Source organism: Palaemon carinicauda, chromosome 16 (genome assembly GCF_036898095.1).
Source record: "Palaemon carinicauda isolate YSFRI2023 chromosome 16, ASM3689809v2, whole genome shotgun sequence".
NCBI lineage: Eukaryota > Metazoa > Arthropoda > Malacostraca > Decapoda > Palaemonidae > Palaemon > Palaemon carinicauda.
In genome coordinates this window covers 19,826,097-19,848,585 of record NC_090740.1, presented here as the reverse complement: position 1 = coordinate 19,848,585, position 22,489 = coordinate 19,826,097, and the positions used below count along the sequence as shown (strand labels likewise).

The 22,489-nt window shown below is 39.9% G+C and overlaps 1 protein-coding gene across 1 annotated transcript in view; it reads left to right on the top strand.

Annotated features, from left to right (window-relative positions):
• LOC137655682 (isobutyryl-CoA dehydrogenase, mitochondrial-like) overlaps positions 1-22,489 on the top strand; it is an 80,010-nt gene that overhangs the window by 13,084 nt on the left and 44,437 nt on the right. Inside the window, exons 2-4 of the mRNA XM_068389641.1 lie at positions 2,072-2,172; positions 9,998-10,167; positions 20,498-20,684. Coding sequence (XP_068245742.1) covers positions 2,072-2,172; positions 9,998-10,167; positions 20,498-20,684 — 458 coding nt within the window. The remainder of the gene's footprint in view (positions 1-2,071; positions 2,173-9,997; positions 10,168-20,497; positions 20,685-22,489) is intronic.

Here is a 22,489-nt window from a genome sequence, read left to right as displayed (position 1 = left end):
GGCAGGATCCCTCCCGAAATTACTATATCTGTAGCACCATGCTCAATGCTACAAGGAATGAGCGCCATCTTGGATACAGCGCCATCTAGATACCCTATAGTAGTATGGGAGGAAGGGTAACCTTGATAACGGCTCCCCTTCTATTTATGCCACTCTTCCCCCTCGAAGCGAAAACGCTATTCGGGGTGAAGATTGCTATGTGTCATATCAAGATATACGTCCCCTGATATATGCGATATCCTTAAGAGAAATTTTAAGGATATTCGCGCCTGGAGTTAGAATTCTGAAGACCTAAAGGTTAATTCTCTGGGAATATCACTGTAGCCAAATATCCCTTAGAAAGCTACCTATAGGAACTTTCCATCAGGACGACATGGCTATCTCACCGAAAAATAGATATGAGTTTAGTACTGCTAAAGTACCTCAGCCCACCCTCCCCCATTTTCCATCATAAATAAAGCTTCATATGCTAACTCCCCTACTGTCGCTACCTCAGTGGTCATCAAAGTGATCCGAGGTAGTAGCTGGGCCTATCAGAACTGTCACAATCATTCGCCATTCATTTCTATTCCTAGCACACTCTTTTGCCACTGTTGTAATGGTTTGCGGAGTGTGGCTAGATGTAGCACGCAGACTGCCTAGTGTCCGAATGCCAACCACACTCCAACATTCACAACACAAAAAGATAAAATGGTGAAATACCCATAAATCTGGGCAAAAGGTAAACAGTCAAGAGAACTGGGCACCACCCATCAATTTTTTGTACTTGGCAAGGGGACCCAGCAAGAACCTCAAATTTCCCTTTTATCTTTTCTTGGGTTCCCCGTCTCTGCAGTGCTATGCATGGAGTCCTAAATAAGAGGAGCAATATGCTTTCTAGGTAGGTTTCCTCACTATATTTCAAATTATTTGAACATTACAAACATTAGGAGAAGAAAAAAAAATAATATTACAAAGTAGAAAAAAACTTCAGGCTGGCATGGGGAATATCTTAGGTGAGGAAGTGTATTGAAATAGGTTTAACAGCAAAAATAATTTATTACAAAAATGAAGACAAGAAAAAGATTGTACATCAAAAGCAGAGGGGAGTCCTAAATGTTCTGGCCGCCTATCTTTAATAGGCTTTAATACAGGTTTCTTTAATTCAGATAATTTATTCAAGTGACTATTTTTTTTGACAGTCTCCATCTTATAATAAATTTCTGGCATATGATCCCTGCTGGGTGCAGGACATCATCACTGTAATAAAAAGAAGAATTTTTGTGATGGAATGGAGATAAACAAAATAAACAGTACACAAAATATATGAAATACAATAATGCATTTTACAAATACAACGTAAACAATAAAAATGACAATAAGAATAAATTTAGAATTAATTTGCATTTCTCATTTTCATTTTTCAACATTGTTACATCTATCCTCCTGTCAACTAGAGCTTTCTTCGCTCCAACCAACCACCCAAACCTTGGCCTTCCTCTAGTCCTTCTCCCATCAACTCTTACACTTACCACCTTCAGCAGATGATCATTCTCTATCCTCTCTACATGGCTAAACCACCTCTACGCATTCATATCCACTCTAGCTGCTAATTCATTTCTCACACCCACTCTCACCCTCAATTCTTTGTTCCTATATACTGACATTTGGCAACAAATATGATCTATAGCTTTTACAGTACAGTAATATATATGTATATTTTGCTTCTTACTGGTACTTTGATACATTAGGTATAAATTTCCAAAAAATTTGTATACGATAGAAGAAAGTTTGTTGCAAATGATAAGATATTAAGACATAAATGGAATAATAATGCTGGTAGCTATAGAGAAATGTTAAAAAATACTTTATGAACCTATAACAACGTGAAATATTACCTTTAAATTGATGCCATAGGAAGATAATATATATGCTGTAGAACTATATCATCATAAGCTAAATGAAATGAAATAGGATAAGTCTGTAAGGTAAATTATTGTTACTATTACTGTATTATAAAAGAGTATGGAAGCTTAATATGACCTCCTGGCTACATTCCTTTCACTGTACTATTCTTGATCTATCATTGCAGCATCACATGGACTGACAGAAGAACAATGTGCCATCCAAAAATTAGCTACAGATTTTGCTCTAAATGAAATGTTACCTCACATGGCAGAATGGGATGAAAAGGTTTGTTTATATCTATATAATGTAGTTGGCTTGGGTATAACTCATTTTAAAATATTGTCGTTCTTTCCTAAATGAAACTCTTGATATCATCCTTAGTCTTAGTGACAGAATGATTCTTGTGAAGCTATCGGTTTGTAAAAAAGGTTGTCCGTATTAAAAGATTGACAAGAAAACCTAATACGTATGCCATAATTCTATAAAATGTGTTGAGGCTGGTTTGTATTGCCTTTTTTTCAACATACATAACATCAATTTTGTTTCATTAGCCTATGCAGCAGTGGCATTGATAATCTTTAGATGTATTATTGAAAAAGAAGGAAAGTCCCACTTTTTACCTTTCTGAGCATGCTGGTAGAACTAGTCATAATGGATCCATTTAAAAACTCTCATTCCCCAATGTTTGTTCCAACACTAAATACAAACCCTTTTGCAGTTTATTAGGGATTATACTTTCGGCAAAGCTGGAAGAATAGCCATAAGACTTTTAGTGAGGTGTAACTACCCCACCGCTAGTTAGCTGTGGGTAGGGGCTAGCCGGCTACCTTGCCCACACATATACTAGTGTTGTCTCGTTACTTTTGCCTTTGCATCGGCTGACAGCGGACATTTCTCCACTTTCCAATGCTATTGACCGCCATTTGATTTATACTTTATTACATTTTTTTTTTTCAGGTGTTCTTCTTGTTGCCGTTCATTATGCGGACCTGTCCAGGACCTGAAGGACGCTCTTGTGTTGTAGTGGTTTGCGGACTGTGGCCAGATGTAGCATGCAGACTGTCTAGTGTCCAAATGCTGACCACACTCCGTTCCACTACACAAGAATAAAATACGGTGGAATGCCCAGAGATCTGAGCAAAAAGTAAACAATCAAGAATGAACTGGGCACTGGGCACCACCCCTTGATTTTATACTGGGCAAGAGGACCCAGTTACAACCTGTCTCCTAAGATTATTCCATAGAGTACACAGTTCTTCAGAAGAATGTCATGGTTTTGTGATTTAGGTAAGATTTATTTTTCTTTACTGGAGTTTGCTGAAAAAGCAGGTAGTATGATCGATGGTTTAATTCCGGTGAAAACCAACAGAATACGTGTATAGAATATAGTAAGTAGCTTGAATCTGAGGTTAAATTTTAGAAAGGAAGCAAGGACACATTATTAATTGGTTGCTGAGAAGGGGACAGGTTATGCGGGGGGAATAAACACTGTTTACAAAAAAAAAAAAAAAAAAAGAGAAAAAAATAAATACAATGATGAGAAAATACAGGTCTTCAAAATCAGAAAGAGAGACATAGATATCCCCATACATAGCCTCTTGAGGAATCAATCCTTCAAATATTTGATTTACATACATATTTGGTTTGTGATGCAGATTTTGCACAAAAAATAAACTTGTATCGTCTAATCACGATCTTGAAATCTTTACACAACATCCTCATGAGCTATGTACCATCACCTGTGTTAATAGTACAACTAAGGTCAATTTCCAAGGGGATTTTGACACTTGGTCATCTTCTTACCACGCGGTTTACCTTTAGGAGTAGGGCCATGGAGTTCAAGTTTCATCATTTAGTAGATGTGGACACAAATAGAAGTAGTACCCAACACAGATAATTCCCTTTCTTCTTTCCCTGCTATTTCTTGCCCTTGCCCAGCACTCTGTTCAATATTCAATAAATACCACCAGAAATTGTATAACCGTATGTGGATATGAAATAGTCAACATTATCAGCGAGGTCAAACTTAGCACTTTCAAATTCCTCTACAATACTCTTGTCGTTGGCAGAATTCTCAGTCTTTTTTTTTCTAATTTAAGCTCTGATACTTTGCGTAATAACTGGATTGAAATTAAAAAGGCATCAAAAGCAGATGGGAGTTTAATCGATCTCGCCGCCTATCTTTAATAGGTTCTCCAAATTTCTTTAATTTAGATAATTTATCCAAGTAAAACTGTTTTTGACAATCTTCACCATCTTATAAGAAATTTTAACATATGATCCATCCTGAGTGCAGGGCGTCATTACTCTGTAAAAACAAAGAAAGGGATAATTACACCATGATGAATATGGACAAAGAGCACAACAAATAGAAAATAAAAACTCAGTTGGCGCCCATGGAAGTTTTAGTGTATATAGTAACTTCAGCTCCTGTGGCGCCTACTTCGCTTTCCGTTGCGCATCTACAAATTACAACGTTGCGAGCGCAAGCATTGCAGTACCTCCTCCTCCTCCTCGCCCTCTTCGGAGGCTAGGAGAGAGAGAAAGAGAAGAGGAAAAGGAGAGCTCGCTCTCCTTCGCCCAGACGTTCTCGCTGGAGACACAGGCGACATAGGAAGAGACATCATCGTTCTCGCTCTTCCTCGCCTTCTATCTCTTTACGAGATGTCTCGCCACAAGACTATAAGCGCTCTCGTCACAAACATAAGAAGAGCGCTTCCTCCTCGTCATTGCCCTCTTCGGAGGTCAGGAGGGAGAGAGAGAAGAGGAAAAGGAGAGTTAGCACCCCTTCAACTAGATGTTCTTGCCAAAGGGACAGGCGATGTAGGAAGAGACATCATCGTTCTCGCTCTTCCTCGCCTTCTGTCTCGCCTCGAGACTATAAGCGCTCTTGGCACAAACCTAAGAAGAGCGCTCCCTCTCGTCATTGTTCTGCCTCGCTGTCGTCTTTCTCTTGTGAGGGATCATCTAAGAAGCCAGGAGCGCGGCCAAGGGCAAAGCACGTCCTGACCTCGAACACTCTTCTTCGCATAATAGTTTGAGGGTCTCCGTTCCCTCTAGAAAAGTCAGAAAGAGGGCTTCTCCTCGCTTTCACTCCTTATCTTCAGAGAAGATCGCTCTGGCCTTCAACTTCTTGAGCTCTGACCCTTTGGGGTCTCGTGACAAGGAAACTTCGGTTTCCTGGTGCGCTATCCCTTCATTTTCTCGCAAGTTAAGTTGCTGAAACCTCGGGCTCTCGTGCATTTAGTCACGCTAACACTTCGGTGTCTCGTGACAAGGGAAACTTCCGTTTCCCGTTGCTCTGACCCTTCAGGTTCTCGCAACACAACCTTTAGGGGCACACACGATCACGCTGAACCTTTTGGTTCTCGTGAAACAAGTCACCAAGAGTTTTACTCTTATGACAGAGAGTCTTTGGACTCTTGTCGTGTGGAGTGTTCGCGTACGCTCAACCAACACTGCTCCCATGACCATCAAGAGTTTTACTCTTATGGCAGTCTTCAGACTCCCATCACGCAAGGTGTTCGCACGCAAATCTCCGGTCATACACTCGCGGGGTCAATCCCTCGCTCTCGTGTTTCAGACAGGACAACCTCCCCAGTTCCTTTGCTCCCTAAGGAGTTAAGGATTACGAGTCCCTCAGAAACCTTGGAAGAAAATGCAGGGGTTCGGCCTTTCTTCTCTTCGGTTGAGAGCAGAAGGAAAAGGAGAAACGTGTTAGAGAGGCTAAAAGAAAACACCCAGATAGCAGTGACGTAGAACACAATGCTGATGGCTTCGGCCGCTCTAATCATTATCCTGCGCTTCATGTGACAGCTCATGAGCTGCCCATGTTACGAGGTACCACTCGTTGTCAACCTGCAACTTGATCAACTTGTTGTTGGGAAACATAGATTGCTGCCAGGACGTTTGCCTCCAGGGGTTAGAGAACCTCCCCTTACGAGGGAGTGATAACCTTCCTCAGAATTGGGCTGCGTGAGAGAACCACCCCCCATTCCAAGGGAGAGCTTCCCCACTTCAGCCTCCTTCCCTCCTTCGTGAAGAGTTGCGAACAGCTCGACGAGTTTTACCTCTGCTATCTTGTCCCCTAAGACTGTGCTTTCTCCCCTGGAGCTGGGGAAAAAGCAAGTCTAAGGCTTGTTCCTCTTTCGAGGGGAACTTCTCCCTCGTTCCCGAGAGAGATTATTATGCTTACACTTTTTTCCCATAAGAGCTGGGAGAAAGCTTGACTCAGGCGATGTCCTCCTTCGGGAGGACTTCTCTCGTTCACGAGGAGGAGATTATTATGCCTTCGTTTTTTCCATAAAACTGGGAGAAAACTTGTCTTAGGCGATGTTGTTCTCCTTCGGGAGGACTTCTCCCTCGTTTGCAAGAGAGAAATTATTACGCCTATGCTTTTTTCCCATAGAACTGGGAGAAAGCTTGCCTTAGGCAATATCCTCCTTCGGGAGGACTTCTCCCTCGTTTGCAAGAGAGAGGTTATTACGCCTACGCTTTTCCCCGTAGAGCAGGGAGAAAGCTTGTTTTAGGCGATCTCCTTTGGGAGAACCTTCCTTCCATTCACGAGAGAAAACTTGTAGGAGTTTGCTGATCCGCACTCCTCTCCCTTACGCTTTTGGTTCTCCTCCAGGGGCGGAGCGAGAGCCTTGTTTTAAGCGACCTTCGGGAGAACAAATCTACCCTGCGGAGGAGTTATCTTCATCCTTGACATTCTTCCCCCACGTGCTGTTAGGAGACGTCTTTTTGAACCTACTGGTTCTCACGTTGACCCCTCGGGGTCTCGTGACGATCACCCTTTCGGCGGGCGTGATCGGGAGCCTTTGAACTCTCGTCATGTTGATCCTACGGGTTCTCATGACCGCCGTAGGAGTCCTTCGGGCCTCTGTCGCGCTGGACTTTCGAGTTCACACAACTTGGAACCTTCGAGTTTCAGTTAAGCTGAGGCGTCGGGCTCTTGTAACAATTAGCACAGAGTGTCCGCGCACGCACGCAATTAGCGCCATGCACTCAACCATCGTCACCAAGAGTTTTGCTCTTATGACAGAGAATCTTCCGACTCTCCTCAACAGTCTTCGCCATTACCTCCAGACACTCCGACTTCTACCGTTCCTCCCCTTTCGATAAGAAAGATGCGAGGGGTAAGACATAAGGTTTGTCTGCTACTCGCGTCTCCACTTTACCTGTAATAACACGCGAGGAATTAACGCAGCCTGAGGATTCCTCATGAGAGCTGCCGTCGAAGGGCTTAGAATCCTCCTATTTAAGGACTCTAAGAACTATGTGTAATATCTCATGCCTCGGCGATTTGCATCTGTCTCCTCGACCTCTTGACTCTCCAGCCTTAGACAGGCTATGTCGTCCACCCCAAACCCTAAGACCAGAATTGATCTTCTGGCTGTGGCCTGATTGGTAACGTCTCTGACTGGTGTTTGACAGTCTGGGGTTTGAGTCCCGCTCAGACTCGTTAGTGCCATTAGTTCCTGAAACCTTACCATCCCTGTGAGCTAAGGTTGGGGAGTTTGGGAGAGCCTTTAGGTCTAACTGCTGAGTCATCAGCAGCAAATGCCTGGCCCTCCCTGGTCCTAGCTGGAATGGAGAGGAGGCTTGGTCGTTGACCATATAATATATGGAATATATGGTCAGTCTCTAGGGCATTGTCCTAACTGCTAGTGCAATGTCACTGTCCCTTGCCTCTGCCACTCTTGAGTGACCTTTAAACCTGGTCTGTTCGCCGAGATCAGAGACGTCAACCCTTCTCCTCTGATCTTGGATCCCCTCACGGCGAGGCTCACACCGGGCTAATCCTCGAAGATACACTCTACTCTTTTAGGCTCTTCTCAGTCACAGAAGTCTCGGCAATGGAAGCTTCTTCAATGTCCCTTCTGGCTTGAAACGTGGTCTGGTACAGTCGGCTACCTCGTGAGCCACGACGACTTGTCAAACCAAGACTCCAGGCAGTCCCTACAGGAAGTCCTAACTTCTGGGGCCAAGACAATGGACTTCTTAACCGCTACAACAGCGACCATGTGGAGCAATTGGGTTCTCAAAAGGAAGGAATCAGTAGTTCCCAGACTTCCTTTTGTACCTCAGTGAGGAAAAGCTCCTCTCAGTCTCGGCGATTAAGGGCTATCGCTCAGCCTTGAGCCTCATCTGTAGACTGAGAAGGGGTTGACCTCTCCACCTCAGAAGACATCACCTTGGTTGATTCAGGGTTTTGAGTGATCTTCCCCCCCCAGTTGAGATTAGACCATCACCGTGAGACGTGTCTTACGTTCCCTGAAGGGTCTGCCCTATGAGCCCTTAAGGGCCTCAGGCTTCTTTTTGAACCTTAAGACCATCTTTCTCGTACCTCTGTCCTCGGCTAAAATGGTCAGTGAGCTACAAGGTCTGTCTTACGTCATCACCCATTCCAAGGGATGGGGGGGGGAAGTGTCTCGCAACTTCGTACCGGGCTTGGTGGCTAGACTCATAATCCTTCATCTACCGCTGAGAGATTTCGAGAATTTCAGTTTTCCAGCCTCAATAAGGTAACACAGGATACTGACCAGTCGTTACTATGCCCAGTCAGGGCGCTAAAGAAATATCTGAAGCGCACCAGACCTTTCAGACCACGTCTCCGTCATCTCTTCCTTAGTACCAACAAGGTAAAGAAGAGAACCTCTTGCAACACCATCCCTTTCTGGCTCAAGAAAGTTATTGCGAGGTCTTTTCATGGAGACCCAGAGGCAGCACAACCCAGAGCCCATCAAGTTAGGGGAGTGGCTGTCTCACTGGCATTTAAGAGAAATTTTTCAGTCTCCCAAGTCTTAAGTGCTGGGGTCTGGAAACGCCAATCTACATTCACCGTTCACTATTTGAGCGACTTGATACATAGGTCTCTAGACACCTTTTCTATATGGCCTATTGTGACAGGTCAACGGGTGCTGTAGCTACCTTACGCCCTTTCAGGGGACAGTAACCATTGGCTGAGGATACTGGGTTACACTAGGTTTTAAGAAGGACTTCCATCTATCTTCTTCGTCTCCTTCTCCCTCCCATCTGGGGATCCTAGTCTGTATCCAGTTTCAGCTGGACTCGCCAATGGAAATAAGGTATGATACTCATCTGATTCCTCTCACAGGATATAAGTTATACTCGTGGTCACGAGGTTTCCCCTTTGCAAGGTCGGGGGAATCCTAAGTTTGAAGGGGTCCGAGTCGAATGTTTCTGACCCACTTCATCCTGAAACATTTGTTTCCTCGAAGCTACAAACCTTCAGTCGTGCTGAGTTTATGGGGATCTACAAAGAAAGAAGATTAATGGAAGATTGTTGCTTCAAAAGAGTCTAGTCTGGGGACTATCTTCCCTAGGAATAGGGAACTCAAGACTAAGTCTCTTATAAGAAAGAATGAGGGTTTGTATCAAGTGTAGGAACAAATGACGAACTTATAACAGAGCTTGTAATTTTCCTGACATACAAACCCGAATTCTTAACACAAATCTTCCCTCCATCACCGCCCCCTAGGATAGTCCTAGTTAGAATCCGATTGAAGGTAAACAGCAGCTACCGACCAGCGGTTCCCCCACCACTAACAGGGGGGTAATTACCTGCCCGGTCGTTAACGACCTTGTTAAGGTTTTTCTGCTGTATTTTCCAGCTCGCGCTAGAATATCTCCTATAGTAAAGAATTCGGGTTTGTATGTTAGGAAAAATACAAACTCTGTTATAAGTTTGTCATATTTTTAAAAGAGAAGAATAGTATGAACACCATAGACAAATAGATAAATACTGTATGTTATTGCAGCTACCACAAGATAAGATTGAATATTGGAATGGGGGTTTATTCTGAGATTACATTATGGATACTTAAAAAAACTATAGTGATGCATAAAGTACAATATTATGAAATTAAAACTTTTGCACTAACATTTTTATGGCTCGGCTTTGCTATTAGAAGCTTCGAAAACCGGTAAATATTAAACCTTAAAGTAAACAGTATGTATAGATATTCGTTTCTTTGTGAATAGTATTGTAATATTTTCATTCATTGTACTATGACAAAATATTTATCCAGAAAATGTTTTACTATTCATGTACAGTACAAGTATTTGTTTATATGTATGCTTTCAGGAATTTTTTCCTGTTGAGACCATGCAAGCAGCAGCTGCTTTGGGATTTGGTGCCATATATGCTAGAGAAGATTATGGTGGTACGGGGCTCAGTCGTTTAGATGCCTCTATCATCTTTGAAGCTTTAGCACAAGGTTGTACCTCTACCACTGCTTATATTAGTATTCACAAGTAAGTCAGGTAGATAGTACATTTGATGTTTTATACATTTGTTTATCAATCTGTATCATCGTTAATTACTTTTCCAGATGCCCCTTCATCATAGTTAGATGCGAATTGAGTTACTGCAGCTTCCATCTTTCTGACTGAGTTCCAGTTTGCTAATGCTCTCATATACACTAATTTCTTTTGCTACGATTTTTTGGGATTTATTGCTTGGTATCCTGTGACGAATTTATATGCTTGCTTGCTAACTACTTTTCTCTACTCATCACTAACCGAAACCTTCACAATATTTGATTTTACAGTATTTTCCAGCTTCATGCAAAATTCAGGTGGCATTCTAAAGGTGTGTGGGTTCATGGACAGGAATTGTAGTTGCCTATGAGATTTTGTTTGTTTATTTTTGTATAGATTTTAACTAACTTTTCTTCAAAGCAGGAGGAAATAAACATTTACGTTTTTATTCTTCGTATATTGATAACAAGTTTATCATTTCAACTGCTGTGGATATATTGAACCAGCAGAAGAGGACTCCCTGTCTTTCTTGGGAGAAGCTATTGTGATATCACTTTATAACTGCCATAATTTATTTTGCCATCATTATAAGTTGCTCAGCTTAAAAGACTGGTTAGCCCATGGCAATCACCAGTCTTTATAGATCTTTGCATGTGTGCATATTAAAGACGTCAGTGTCATGGTTGGTGGTTTGTAAGGGATTGTTTCAAAAAATGTGTCCTGTTAAGGTTACCAAGGAGCCCCATGTTGAACATCTTGACCTTCATGGGTAGAGGCCTGAAAAAGTGAAAACTGCATTACAGTATGTCTAAACAGGTTAGTCAACAATGCAAGCTCCATAAGAGTCTAGTGCAACTCATTGGACTGATAATCTCCTCCTTTTGATAATAATAAATCTCAGTTGATTGAGATATTAGGAGATCCAAGAAGGAAGGTGAGTTTCTGGGACACTGAGGATGATATTTACCCAGTGAAGTTGTACAATGTTTCCGTGCTGGTTGATTATAGGAGAGGAAGGAGAAAAGTTTAATTTTCTTGATGGGATAACAGGCCTTTTATCCTTTAGATAGGTATATGAATTCAGCATAAGCTGGAATGGCCATTAAATCATTAACTAGGTATTTATAACTACTGTACCAACTGGTGATGTGAGGAAGTCCTACCAACCTGTCAGTCACCTAGACTTGTCACTTTTCTCTTTGGGTGCAAGCAGTATGCATGTATTGTTGCTACCTCTCAAATTCTAGCTTTATTTTCTTTTCACTGTGTGTGCATATTACTAATGAAAATTAATAAAATGATATTGCACCTTGGTAGAGGAGAGTAGTGGTGTCGAAGATTTAGGTCCAAACTTGCTGTTGATCCCTATAATTTGAGTTAGCATTGGAGGGGCATGACTGTTTATAGTCTGCTCCCTGTGGTGAGTACTGTTGGTAGCCTACTCAGAAGTGGGGAAGAGTTCAGTAAGAAGAAGAAGAATGGTAAGAAGAATTCTTCGCAGTTAACTTTGGGAAGTTGATGCTGAAGAAGCTTTATACTTCCCTTTGTGAAGGAGCTACAGTATTCCTTTATGTTTTGCCAAAAGTTTGATAGTAGCATTACAGACACATGACGATGTAATTTACCTGAGGAGATTGTGGCCTGCCTTGTGAATTGGTATCCCATCTGCGTTGAAGCTGAAGGAGGCCATATGGCTGCTAAGACACTGAAGGCAACTTCTGTTGATAACCTCAACTCCTGTTATTTGTGGCTGCATCAGAGGGTGTGTATCTAACAGACATGGGTCTAGGTACAAGTACTTGTACTTGTACTTGAGATTTTAAAATTCAATGTACTTGGACTTGTACTTAGCAAAAAAGCACTTGAAAAATCATGTACTTTTCTAAGTACATTACATACTTAGTAGGCTGTATTGCATAACTAATTGTATAACAAAAACTGCACTATTAGTGACAGTGACTTTACTATATGTGGAGATTTTGTTATAATGAATTATGTATGTCAATGATAAAGATTTATCGAATTTAATTAAAATAATTTAACATCTACTGTTGTGTATGTGATGGTGTCGAGGGTCTTGGTGAAGTTGCAAATGAAAATGGATCAGATTTATAATTTTCTGTTCAGCAAACAATCTTGTCATTGGAGGTACTCTTTTTTTTTCAACACAAGAACATCCACAAGTATACATGGACTTCACCATGTGGCATTTAAAAAATCAGATAGATTACATTGCCATTAATAAAGAGGGAAGGAGGACTCTGAGACATGTAAGAAGCTATATATGTGCCAATATTGATTGTGATCACCCGCTCGTCATTGCCACACTGAAATGGAAACTGAAAGCACCCAGCAGAGAGATGGATAGAATACCTAGGTGTGATATAACTAAGCTTTTAGAAGAAGAGCACAGAGAAAATTTTTCAACTGAATGTAGGAATCAATTTGCTGTTTTAGAAACTTTAAGAGATTAAGAACAGACAATTAATGAAGAATGGTCTGATTAAGAACATATATCAGTCAGTTGGTAGTGAAATCTTGGGACATGCAGTTACAAGGAGAAAGCCATGGATATCAAATGATGCTTGGGATACTATTAAAAGGAGACAAAGACAGAATTTGATTATTGAAAGTTTTCGAGGAAGTAATGAAAATTAAATATTCCAGTATTGACAATGAGGTCAAAAGAAAAGCCAGGAATGACTGGAGAGAATATTTAGACAGTAAAGCAGATAAAGGCTGACCACGCTATAAATTCAGGAAGTGGCTATGGTGTAAGAATTGCTCATATAATTATTAATGAAATCTCGACTGGGGCAAAGAAGAAGAAGCATACTGTATACCCATCAAAAGAAAGATGGTTCTGTTAAGGCTGCAGAAGATGAAGAAAAATAACGTTGGCTGGAACACTTTAGTGAATTTATGAATGAGAGATATGAAGGGAATAATTTGATTAATATACCTGAAGCTGGGGAAGACTTTGATGTGCCCATAAATGAATTCAGTGTGTTTGAAGTCGAAGCTATCCTAAAAAACTAAAGAGCTGGAAAGCCCTGGGGTACAAGGGAATAACTGCAGAGATGATACTGGCCAAAAATAAAGTGACTCCCAGACTACTTACAAGATTATTTTGTAGAATGTGGCATGAAGAGGCAAAAACTGATAAATGGTAGTTAGGGAGTGTTGGTGAAAATAGCAAAAAAAATGAGACCTGACTTATTGCAATAATTACAGAGGCATAACACTTATGTCAGTTGTTATGAAAATGTATAGTATGCTTATTCTAAAAAGACTGGAGAGACAGAGTGATGAAAAGCTGAGAGATGAACAAGCAGGATTTAGAAAAGGTAGAAGTTGCACTGACCAAATTTTCATTTTGAGACATGTACATCAATGCGTAGAATATAGAAATCCCCTTTTGATAGCATTTGTGGACTATTAAAAAGCCTCTGATAGTGTGCACCAGCCAATTTTGTGGAGACTCCTGCGTTATTATGGAATTCCTATTAAATATGTAAATTTGGTTGTCTGTTCATAAACATAGCAAGTGCAAAGTTAATGTTAATGGAGTCTTATCGAATGAACTTCCAGTGAACAGTGGAGTACTCCAAGGGAATGTGTTGTCACCTATGTTGTTTATCCTCCTCATGGATTTTGTAATGCATAGAACAGTCAGAGATGATGGAGGAGGATTGGACTGGATTGGTGATAGGAATTTAGCAGACCTAGAGTATGCTGATGATACTGTCCTTGTTAGCAGAACACCACAGGATTTGCATTTCTTGCTTACCAGAATGCATGAAATATCACATGAGGTTGGCTGAAGATGAATAGAAGATAGATAGAGATGATGAGAATGGAGTATGCAATGGAATATGAAATATCTTTGGAAGGACAAAGGATTAATGAGGTAGAATCATTCAAGTATTTAGGAACTATGATCTCCAATACAGGGTCTTTAGAATTAGAGTTTAGTGAAAGATTGAAAAAAGCAAATCAGACAATGGCTAGGTTAAGTAAAATTTGGAAATCAAATTGTCTGAAATTACATTTAAAGATCAGACAATATATCAGTTTAGTGAGATCGGTGTTACTCTGTGGACATGAGTCATGGCATGACAATGAAACAATTGCCAATAGATTTAGTAGATTTGAGAACAAAGCCCTCAGAAGGATATTGGAAGTTAAATGGCAGGACAGGATTAGAAATGAAACTATAAGAGATTACTCGAGTACCATATATGGATGAGATAGATGGAGATGGTTTGGGCATGCTCTTCGCACTCACCAAGAGAGATTAGTTCACCAAACGTTCAAGTGGGCTCCACAAGGCATGACAATGAAACAATTGCCAATAGATTTAGTAGATTTGAGAACAAAGCCCTCAGAAGGATATTGGAAGTTAAATGGCAGGACAGGATTAGAAATGAAACTATAAGAGATTACTCGAGTACCATATATGGATGAGATAGATGGAGATGGTTTGGGCATGCTCTTCGCACTCACCAAGAGAGATTAGTTCACCAAACGTTCAAGTGGGCTCCACAAGGTACTAGAAGAGTTGGAAGACCTAGGTCTACGTGGCTGAGGACTCTGAAGTGCAAAGTAGATGACGAATGGAGAAGTATAGAATTAAAAGCTCAAGATAGAGACAACTTGTGAAATGTAACCGAGACCCTTTGCATCAATAGGCGTAGGAGGAGATGATGATGATGTGTATCAACAAAATATCAGTGAATTTTTGTGCAATCAATTTGTGAATGAATCTATGATAATCTGTTCTCTTCCTGTCTGTATCTGCAGCCATCATGATCAGTTCTGTACTGTGCAGTGTTTAGTCTTTTAGTTGTCATCATTCATAGTAGTGCAAGTGTCGTTATGATATCACCTAAGGACTCAGGCATATAGAGCCACTTCAAGTTGCCAAAGGATACCTCTCGCACATTCAAGGCAATCTGCAAGGAGTGTGCTTGTGGTATATCATGCTCAAGAAAGGTTTAGATGGTGCACCAAAGCTTGGCACTTATGACTAAACATTCCTAATGATATGCTATAAATGTATGAGTCATTTGAGAGATCACCGACTGTTCCCAAAGACAGAACTCTGTTTCTTCTAGCCTAGTCATTCTATGTGTGCTAGCGCTCAAGTTTCACTTAGAGAAAATGCAATCTACGTATAACAATGTTTGATATTTGGATTGAAGAGGTCATTACAGAAATGCCTCCAGGTATATGAAGAATGGAAAATATAGGAAATAGCAAACATTCTTGATCTAAGATTTAAATTAGTTTTGTGTTCTGAAAGAGGAAAAGGTGAATCTACTGTCATAACCTCAGCCCAGTTTATGTCCAAAGATACTACAGCTTATGCAAGCATGGATCTTGTCATAGACCATACAGAAGGTACACTGGTACCTAGTTCAACTGAACCAAAGAGGAAGGAACTGATTAGTTTTATGGGTTAGCCAGTTTGACAATCAACAGATTAACACATAATTCGGGAGTCTATTAATATTGAATTTCAAAGATACCTGAGTCGGCCATGCATTTCAGAAGAGAGAGATGTGCTAGCATAGTGGAAAGACCACAGAGAAACCTTCCAAGTCTTGCTAAGATGGCACAAAAGTACCTATCAGTCTTTGCTTCTTCTGTCCCAGTAGAAAGGATTTTCAATATTGCAGGAAATTTGTTTTTCCCCAGACAGTTGTCGTCTTACTGACAAGAATTTTCAGTTTGTGATGTTTGTAAAATGCAATGATAAATCCTGCAAGTAGATGATAGAGAAATGATAATAATCATATCATAGAGAGAAATATAATTTTGTTTAGAACTTTTCTGAAAAGTATAGTGTTTTAAAAGTATTTCTGAACAACATAATTTTGTTTAAATTATTCTGAACAGCATCACATGTTTTTTTATTTCTTTTGCTCTGAAAATCAACTTATATTGCCGTGTTAAGAATAGCATTGTAAAATTCAATTAAAAAAAAAATCTATGACCTTAACCTGTGGGAGACCAATTTTGATAACTTGTTTATTAAATCCTACGAATATTGCTTCACCTCTTTTCGGCCCTATGTGCTGAGGTTCACTGACTTATATTGTGAGAACCGCTCGGGGGTATCCTTTTAGGAGGCTTCTCTTTATAAAGACTGCTGTAGTATAACACCAAATTTTCTCTTGATTAGATATTGGCATGCAAACTTTCATTAGATATTTGCTAATGATTTTAGATCAAACATATCACAGATAATAATAGAAAATCTGCTGAAATGTATTGGAACTTGTACTTAACTACATTGTGAGGTACTTGGACTTGGACTCAAGTCTTGAGAAAATCTTCTGTACATGTACTTGTACATACTTACTCTTCTTCTCAGTACTTGTACTTGTCCACAAGTACAGTCTCATGTACTCGGACCTATGCCTGGTATTTAATGATGGTTTCCCTTTTTCCCTTGAGGTTTATGTTGCTCTTGAAGATGCTCCTTTGGCATCTTTCTTGATAGCGCATAGTCATTGGTCATTCAGACCTTGACCTTGAAGAAGGCTCATAAGATGAAGGTCATCTTCCTGTTTGGGAGATAGTTTTTCCACCTCTTAGAACTGGGTTCCTTTTAAGCCAGTACTGGCTTAGGCCTCAACAGCTTCTGCATCCCCATGAATTGGCTGTTAAGAAGCTGTTGGAGTTATATCTTCACTTCCAAATGGGACCAGGAAAGAAAAGAACCTTCTAGTTTGGTTCTAAGGAATTTCCTTCAACCAGTGAGCAAGTCTCCCTGATTTGAAGAATTAAAGGCCAATAAAGCTGCAACAAAGGATTTCACCTCTGTTGTTAAAATATAAAGTAAAAGATAAACCCTGGTTTATTGATGATTGTAGACACATTTTCTTTTGAGAACCATTAGGCCTAAAATCTTTGGAAAGGTAAGATCAGATTTGACTTGAAATAACTATACTGTACTCAGCTAAAAGCTTTTCAACTGAAAAAGAACACAATTTGACCATAAAAGCCCTTTCTGGTGCAACCAAGGAACATAAGTAGTGTGCTGAGTAACTACACTGCTGTAGTAGCTTCTGTCAACAAGAAAGGCTGCAGTTTCCTTTCCTTTTTGCAAGTTGACAAGCAGATACACATCTGAAGAGTAAATTATGATTAAACAGCAGAGCCGTCTGCCAGATACTGTACATCTGGGAAGCCCTAGCTTCAGTCTGCTTTGCCTGCTGATTACGCTAGGTCTAGATTGTAGGTAGGTAGGTACAGTAGGTTGGCCAGGGCACAGCCACCCATTGAGATATTACTGCTATAGAGTTATTGGATCCTTTTGGTTGGCTAGACAATACTACTTCAGATCCCTCTCTCTGGTTATGGCTAATTTTTCCTTTGTCTACACATTGATCGAATAGTCTGGCCCATTTTTTCCATATTCTCCTCTGTCCTCATACACCTGACAACACTTATATTACTTAACATTTCTTCTTTGCTCAAGGGGTTAACTACTGCAACGTAATTGTTCAGTGGCTACTTTCCTCTTGGTAGCAGAGATTCTTTAGCTATGGTAAGCATCTTCTAGAAGGACACTAAAATCAAACCATTGTTCTTTAGTCTTGAGTAGTGCCATAGCCTCTGTACCATTGTCTTTCACTGCCTTATGGTAGAATTCTCTTGCTTGAGGGTACACTCAGGCACACTATTCTATCTTATTTCTCTCCCTCTTGTTTTTTTTTTAAGTTTTTATAATTTATATTTATCTTAGTGTTATTACTGTTCTTAAAATATTTTATTTTAATTGTTCTTTACTTGTAGTTTATTTCTTTTTTTCTTTTCCTCACTGGTCTATTTTTCCCTTTTGGAGCCCTTGGGCTTATAGCTTCCTGCTCTTCCAACTATATTTTTAGCGTAGCTAGTGATAATAATAATAAGTAACTTTGTTTCTCTCAGATTCCTACAATCAGAGTGGTATCTCAATGGGTTAGCATCTTTAGTGCATCTTCTAACTTGTTCACCAATTTTCACCAAAATGCATCTCTCAGTCATGACTGTGAAAGGCTACCTCTGAGCCTGAGCCTTGTTTTCTGACTGAAGAGTATAACCTCTGATCCTCTGAGTTTTTGATGATTGTAAAGAACTTTGAGCAGTCTTGCCCACCCCAGGACCTCAGGTTCCTTGTGATGTGACCTGTGTTCAGAAGTCTCTTACCTATGCCCCATATGAGCCCTTGAGGTCATCAGAAATGTTGTTAATCCCAAGACAATCTTTTTGCAAGCTGTAGTTTTGGGACAGAGGGATGGCAAGTTGTAAAGACTCTCTTGTTTATTCCAGAAGTTTGGAAGAAAGTCTTAGTTTTGTGTTGAATTCACGACCAAACCCAGAACCTGTCATCTCACGACCCAAGTTTGATATCTCCATCCCCTCACTTTTCTGTCTTCTGCGGTTCCATCTGAAGAGGATTCAACATCTCAGGTTTGAGTATCAGTGCAAGGGCAGTCTCATTCTGGCTTCCTGATACAATTAAGAACATATGCTTCTATATATGAGGGGTTGGGATACCTGCTCAAATTAGAACCCACAAAGTTGGGGCTCATGATCCCACTTAGACTGAAAATCTAGAGGTAAAAGAGTGTTGAAAGAGTTTGAAAGTCCCAATCAACTTTCTTTTATGGCTTCTAGCCAAGGGATTATATTCACAAGTCCTTCAATATTTTTCTTGCGCCTGTGGTGGCAGCTCTAGCAGTCCAGTCCAGTCCAGGTCTCATGCAGTAGATTGAAGCTTCTTGATTATGATAATGTGTTTGATATAATTCTGTAGGAAGGATAGAATGACTATTTACTGCTGCTTCTTTCTTTCCCATTATTTGGGGGTGAAGCATTTGCAATGTTACACACTGGAATAAACATTGATCCTAGTAAGCTACATTTCTGAATATCATTCTTATTAGACTGGATATGTAGGAAGTAGTTTTCCCATATCCTACCGTTACAAATGGGAGGATGGTGGAATGAATACCTATCCATTGGACGTCGTGCTCCAGTTATTTCATTCCAGACTGAGTTTGATTTAGGGGAGAAAAATTCCTTCATTGACTAAGTACCAGGTACATTATCAATTACAGTACTGGCCAGGCCCTATCAGTGTACTCATCCCTATAATGGGCTGATGTGAGTTTCCTGAACCTGTGCCCTTGTATGGGACAAGGGTGACTGGTATATTTCATGGAATAATGAGAACCAATCACTTTGGTTCTAGAGGAACTTCATACCCACCAATATACAAGTCTCTATTTTAAAGGACAAAAAGTTGTAAACATGTGGGAACAAATAAATTGTAAAAAGAGTTTCTATTTTTCCTAGTTGAGTCCTTTAAAGTTAAACTTTCTACCTCAAACAATTTCTCAGTCCTGAACTGAAGGTCAAAAGTGAATAGTCTTTTACAAGAGAGTGATAGAGGCTGATCATCCGCACTGACCACCTGTTGCTAATTACTTCATTGTCATTTCCAGCTCTGCAGAGGATGATCCCTGTTTTAAAGAACTAGGGTTTGTAAAGTTCAGAAAATGCAAATTATATTTGTTTCTACATACAAATCCATTGCATATAATTAGAAGTTCCTAACATAACCCCCAATTATTTCTTGCAGCTAGTTGGTCAAATGGTATAGAGTGAGGCAGTTAACCACAAGAAAATTAGCAATCCTGTCATGTATATGCAAGGCAGCCAGCATTCTGCTATTTGCTACCTTTTTTTTTTTTTATTGAAACAGACTTTATTGTCTGGGATATTTTCTATCACAAAATAAATCTCATTATGAGTTTGTAAGAATAAGTTAATTTAGTGTTAAAAAATTATTAGTTTTCTCTCTTACTGTATATCACTAATATAAAAGTAATTGTATTATACTGAGTAACAAAAATAAGCTGATCTAAGTTCTATATGGCATAATACAGTGTCAGTTAAATGTTTATATATATAGTAAGTGCTTGGTTACAGTGCTTTCGGCTTTCAGTAATTTGTGGATACAGTGCAGCTTCCATAAATTATTTAAATTTTTTATATAGTTTAAATTTATCATTATATATTTATGTCCTAAATATGTCTTTTTAATCCTAGTTATATTTCAGTCATAAAGCATGTTTTTTATGTCCTAGATTATGACCTTATTACTGCATTAGCATAAGCGAGTGACTTTGTTGCTTATATACTGTATTTAATTGTATTCTGACTACATCAAAACTTGAATTACAACACATTGTAGGGCAGGTCTCCATTGTAACACAAGGACAACTAAGGTTAATTGGTTGATCGTGTATGTTGTGTGTCTTTTTAGCATGTGTGCATGGATGATTGATGAATTTGGTAATGATGCGCAAAGAGAAGAATGGATACCTCAGTTGGCAAGCATGGAAAAGTTTGCATCGTATTGTTTAACGGAACCAGGATCGGGATCTGATGCTGCATCGCTCTCAACGAGTGCCCGAAAAGATGGTGATGATCTCATTTTGAATGGCTCAAAGGTACGTGACTGTAAAAGTGCAAAATCTTGTTTGACATATAAACTAAGGATTTTGGTTTGATTGGTTTTTATATTACTTTCATAAATCTTATCTCCAGGCTGCAAGGCTGACAGTATACAGTATATAGTATATGTGAAGCACATCGAGCTCAACATTAAAAAAGAAAAAAATCCTACATACCCTCTCCTGAGCCCCAGCCCGGGAGAGTGTCTCCTGAAGGAGCTCACATGGTCTTACCCACACTTCTTTCTTCTGACAATATTTTTGTTGTAACAGTGACTAGACATGTTTACAGGTTCTATTGAATTTTTATTTTATTTCCAATATTACTTCACAATATCTTACTTTGTCCCTACAAGAATACATTATTCTTAAATAGGAGTATGACTTTAGTGAAGCTGGAATGGATGTTGAAATTTAATTAGGTAGTTAGTTACAAGCACCGGCAGGTAGGAGAAGCTCCACTCCACCTGTCAGTCAGGAAGACTTGCGCTTTTAATTTTGGCTTAAGAAGTAAAACCATATTCTTGCTGTCTCAGATTTTGGGTGTCTTAATTTTTTGCTTTCTAGAATAAATGGGCAGGTGTGCAGACATGATGTGGTGTTTGGATAAACTTAAGTAAATTAAATCAACAGTACAAGGACATGAAGTTGCTTTTGGGTAAAGCCTTAAATGTTTGAAGGTTTATGTGAAAACCTGCCATTAAGTAATTACCTTTGTGCCTTTCACAGGTTGGGGGCATGACTTTTTGCAGTCATCCCCTACCTGCGTGTGGCTGTACAATGACGACAACAACCTAAACCTAAGAAAGTTAGTCTTCCTTGGGTATCATCGGTGGGAGAAGGGTTTTGCTGCCACCAGGACTTCAGAGGCTGCCCCTGTGGTTTCTTTCTTACTCCTGCTTTACCTTTGGAGTAGCTGAAGGGCGTGCCATCTACTCGCGTTGTCTCTTCTGCTTCTGAAGCGGCTCTTGTGTACTTTCCCTCTGTGGGATCATCATTGTTGGTTTCAAAGACCATACTCAAAAAAGGCTGGCTAGAAGAAAGTTGTTTGCTCATCCTCCTCCTCTTCTTTGTTTATGTTAGATTCTTGAGATGCTGAAATTTCTTAGAATAGGAAGTAGTTATTATCCAGGAAGTCTAGGAAAATGTAGGGTACTTTGGGGTTATTATGAACCAGAATCAAACAAACTTATACTTTACTGTAGTTACTATTTATCTACACATACATACAATCACTTACATTCATAGTTTTACCTAAAATATTAATCTAAGCCATAAAATTATATACTGTATTTCTGGGCTCGAACCTGTGCCGCCCAGTGAATAAGCTCCATTTAGCACTTATTCTTAGGTAATTTACTGCTAAATATACCAGAGAAAAAATGTAAAGGAGTGCTAGGTTAACTAGCTCGCTCACCTATTGGTGTCGGTATAAAATTGGGCGTATAATCCAGAGGTCCCGCACTATTTAGATTCATCCACGACAGAAACCCCAATAGAGGAGAGCCGTTCAACCTCACTCGGTACTACTAACAATGCATCCGCTCAGAACCCAACTCCTTTTAGCACGACGAGTATAGTAACCCGCATTTTTGTTGTGCTCTCGATTTTGGTTTATTTTCCATTGAATTATGGCTTCTTTGTCGGTTTCCCAGGAGACACCGTCTAAGTTAAGTACCAAGCTGGGTTTTACTGTGTTTTGAGCAACCTAGATCGTTTAATATTTATATTATAGGAGTTTATTCTCTTCGTTCATACCGATCTTGCTTGATTCCATTTACAGTTGGTACTCCTGTTTTGAG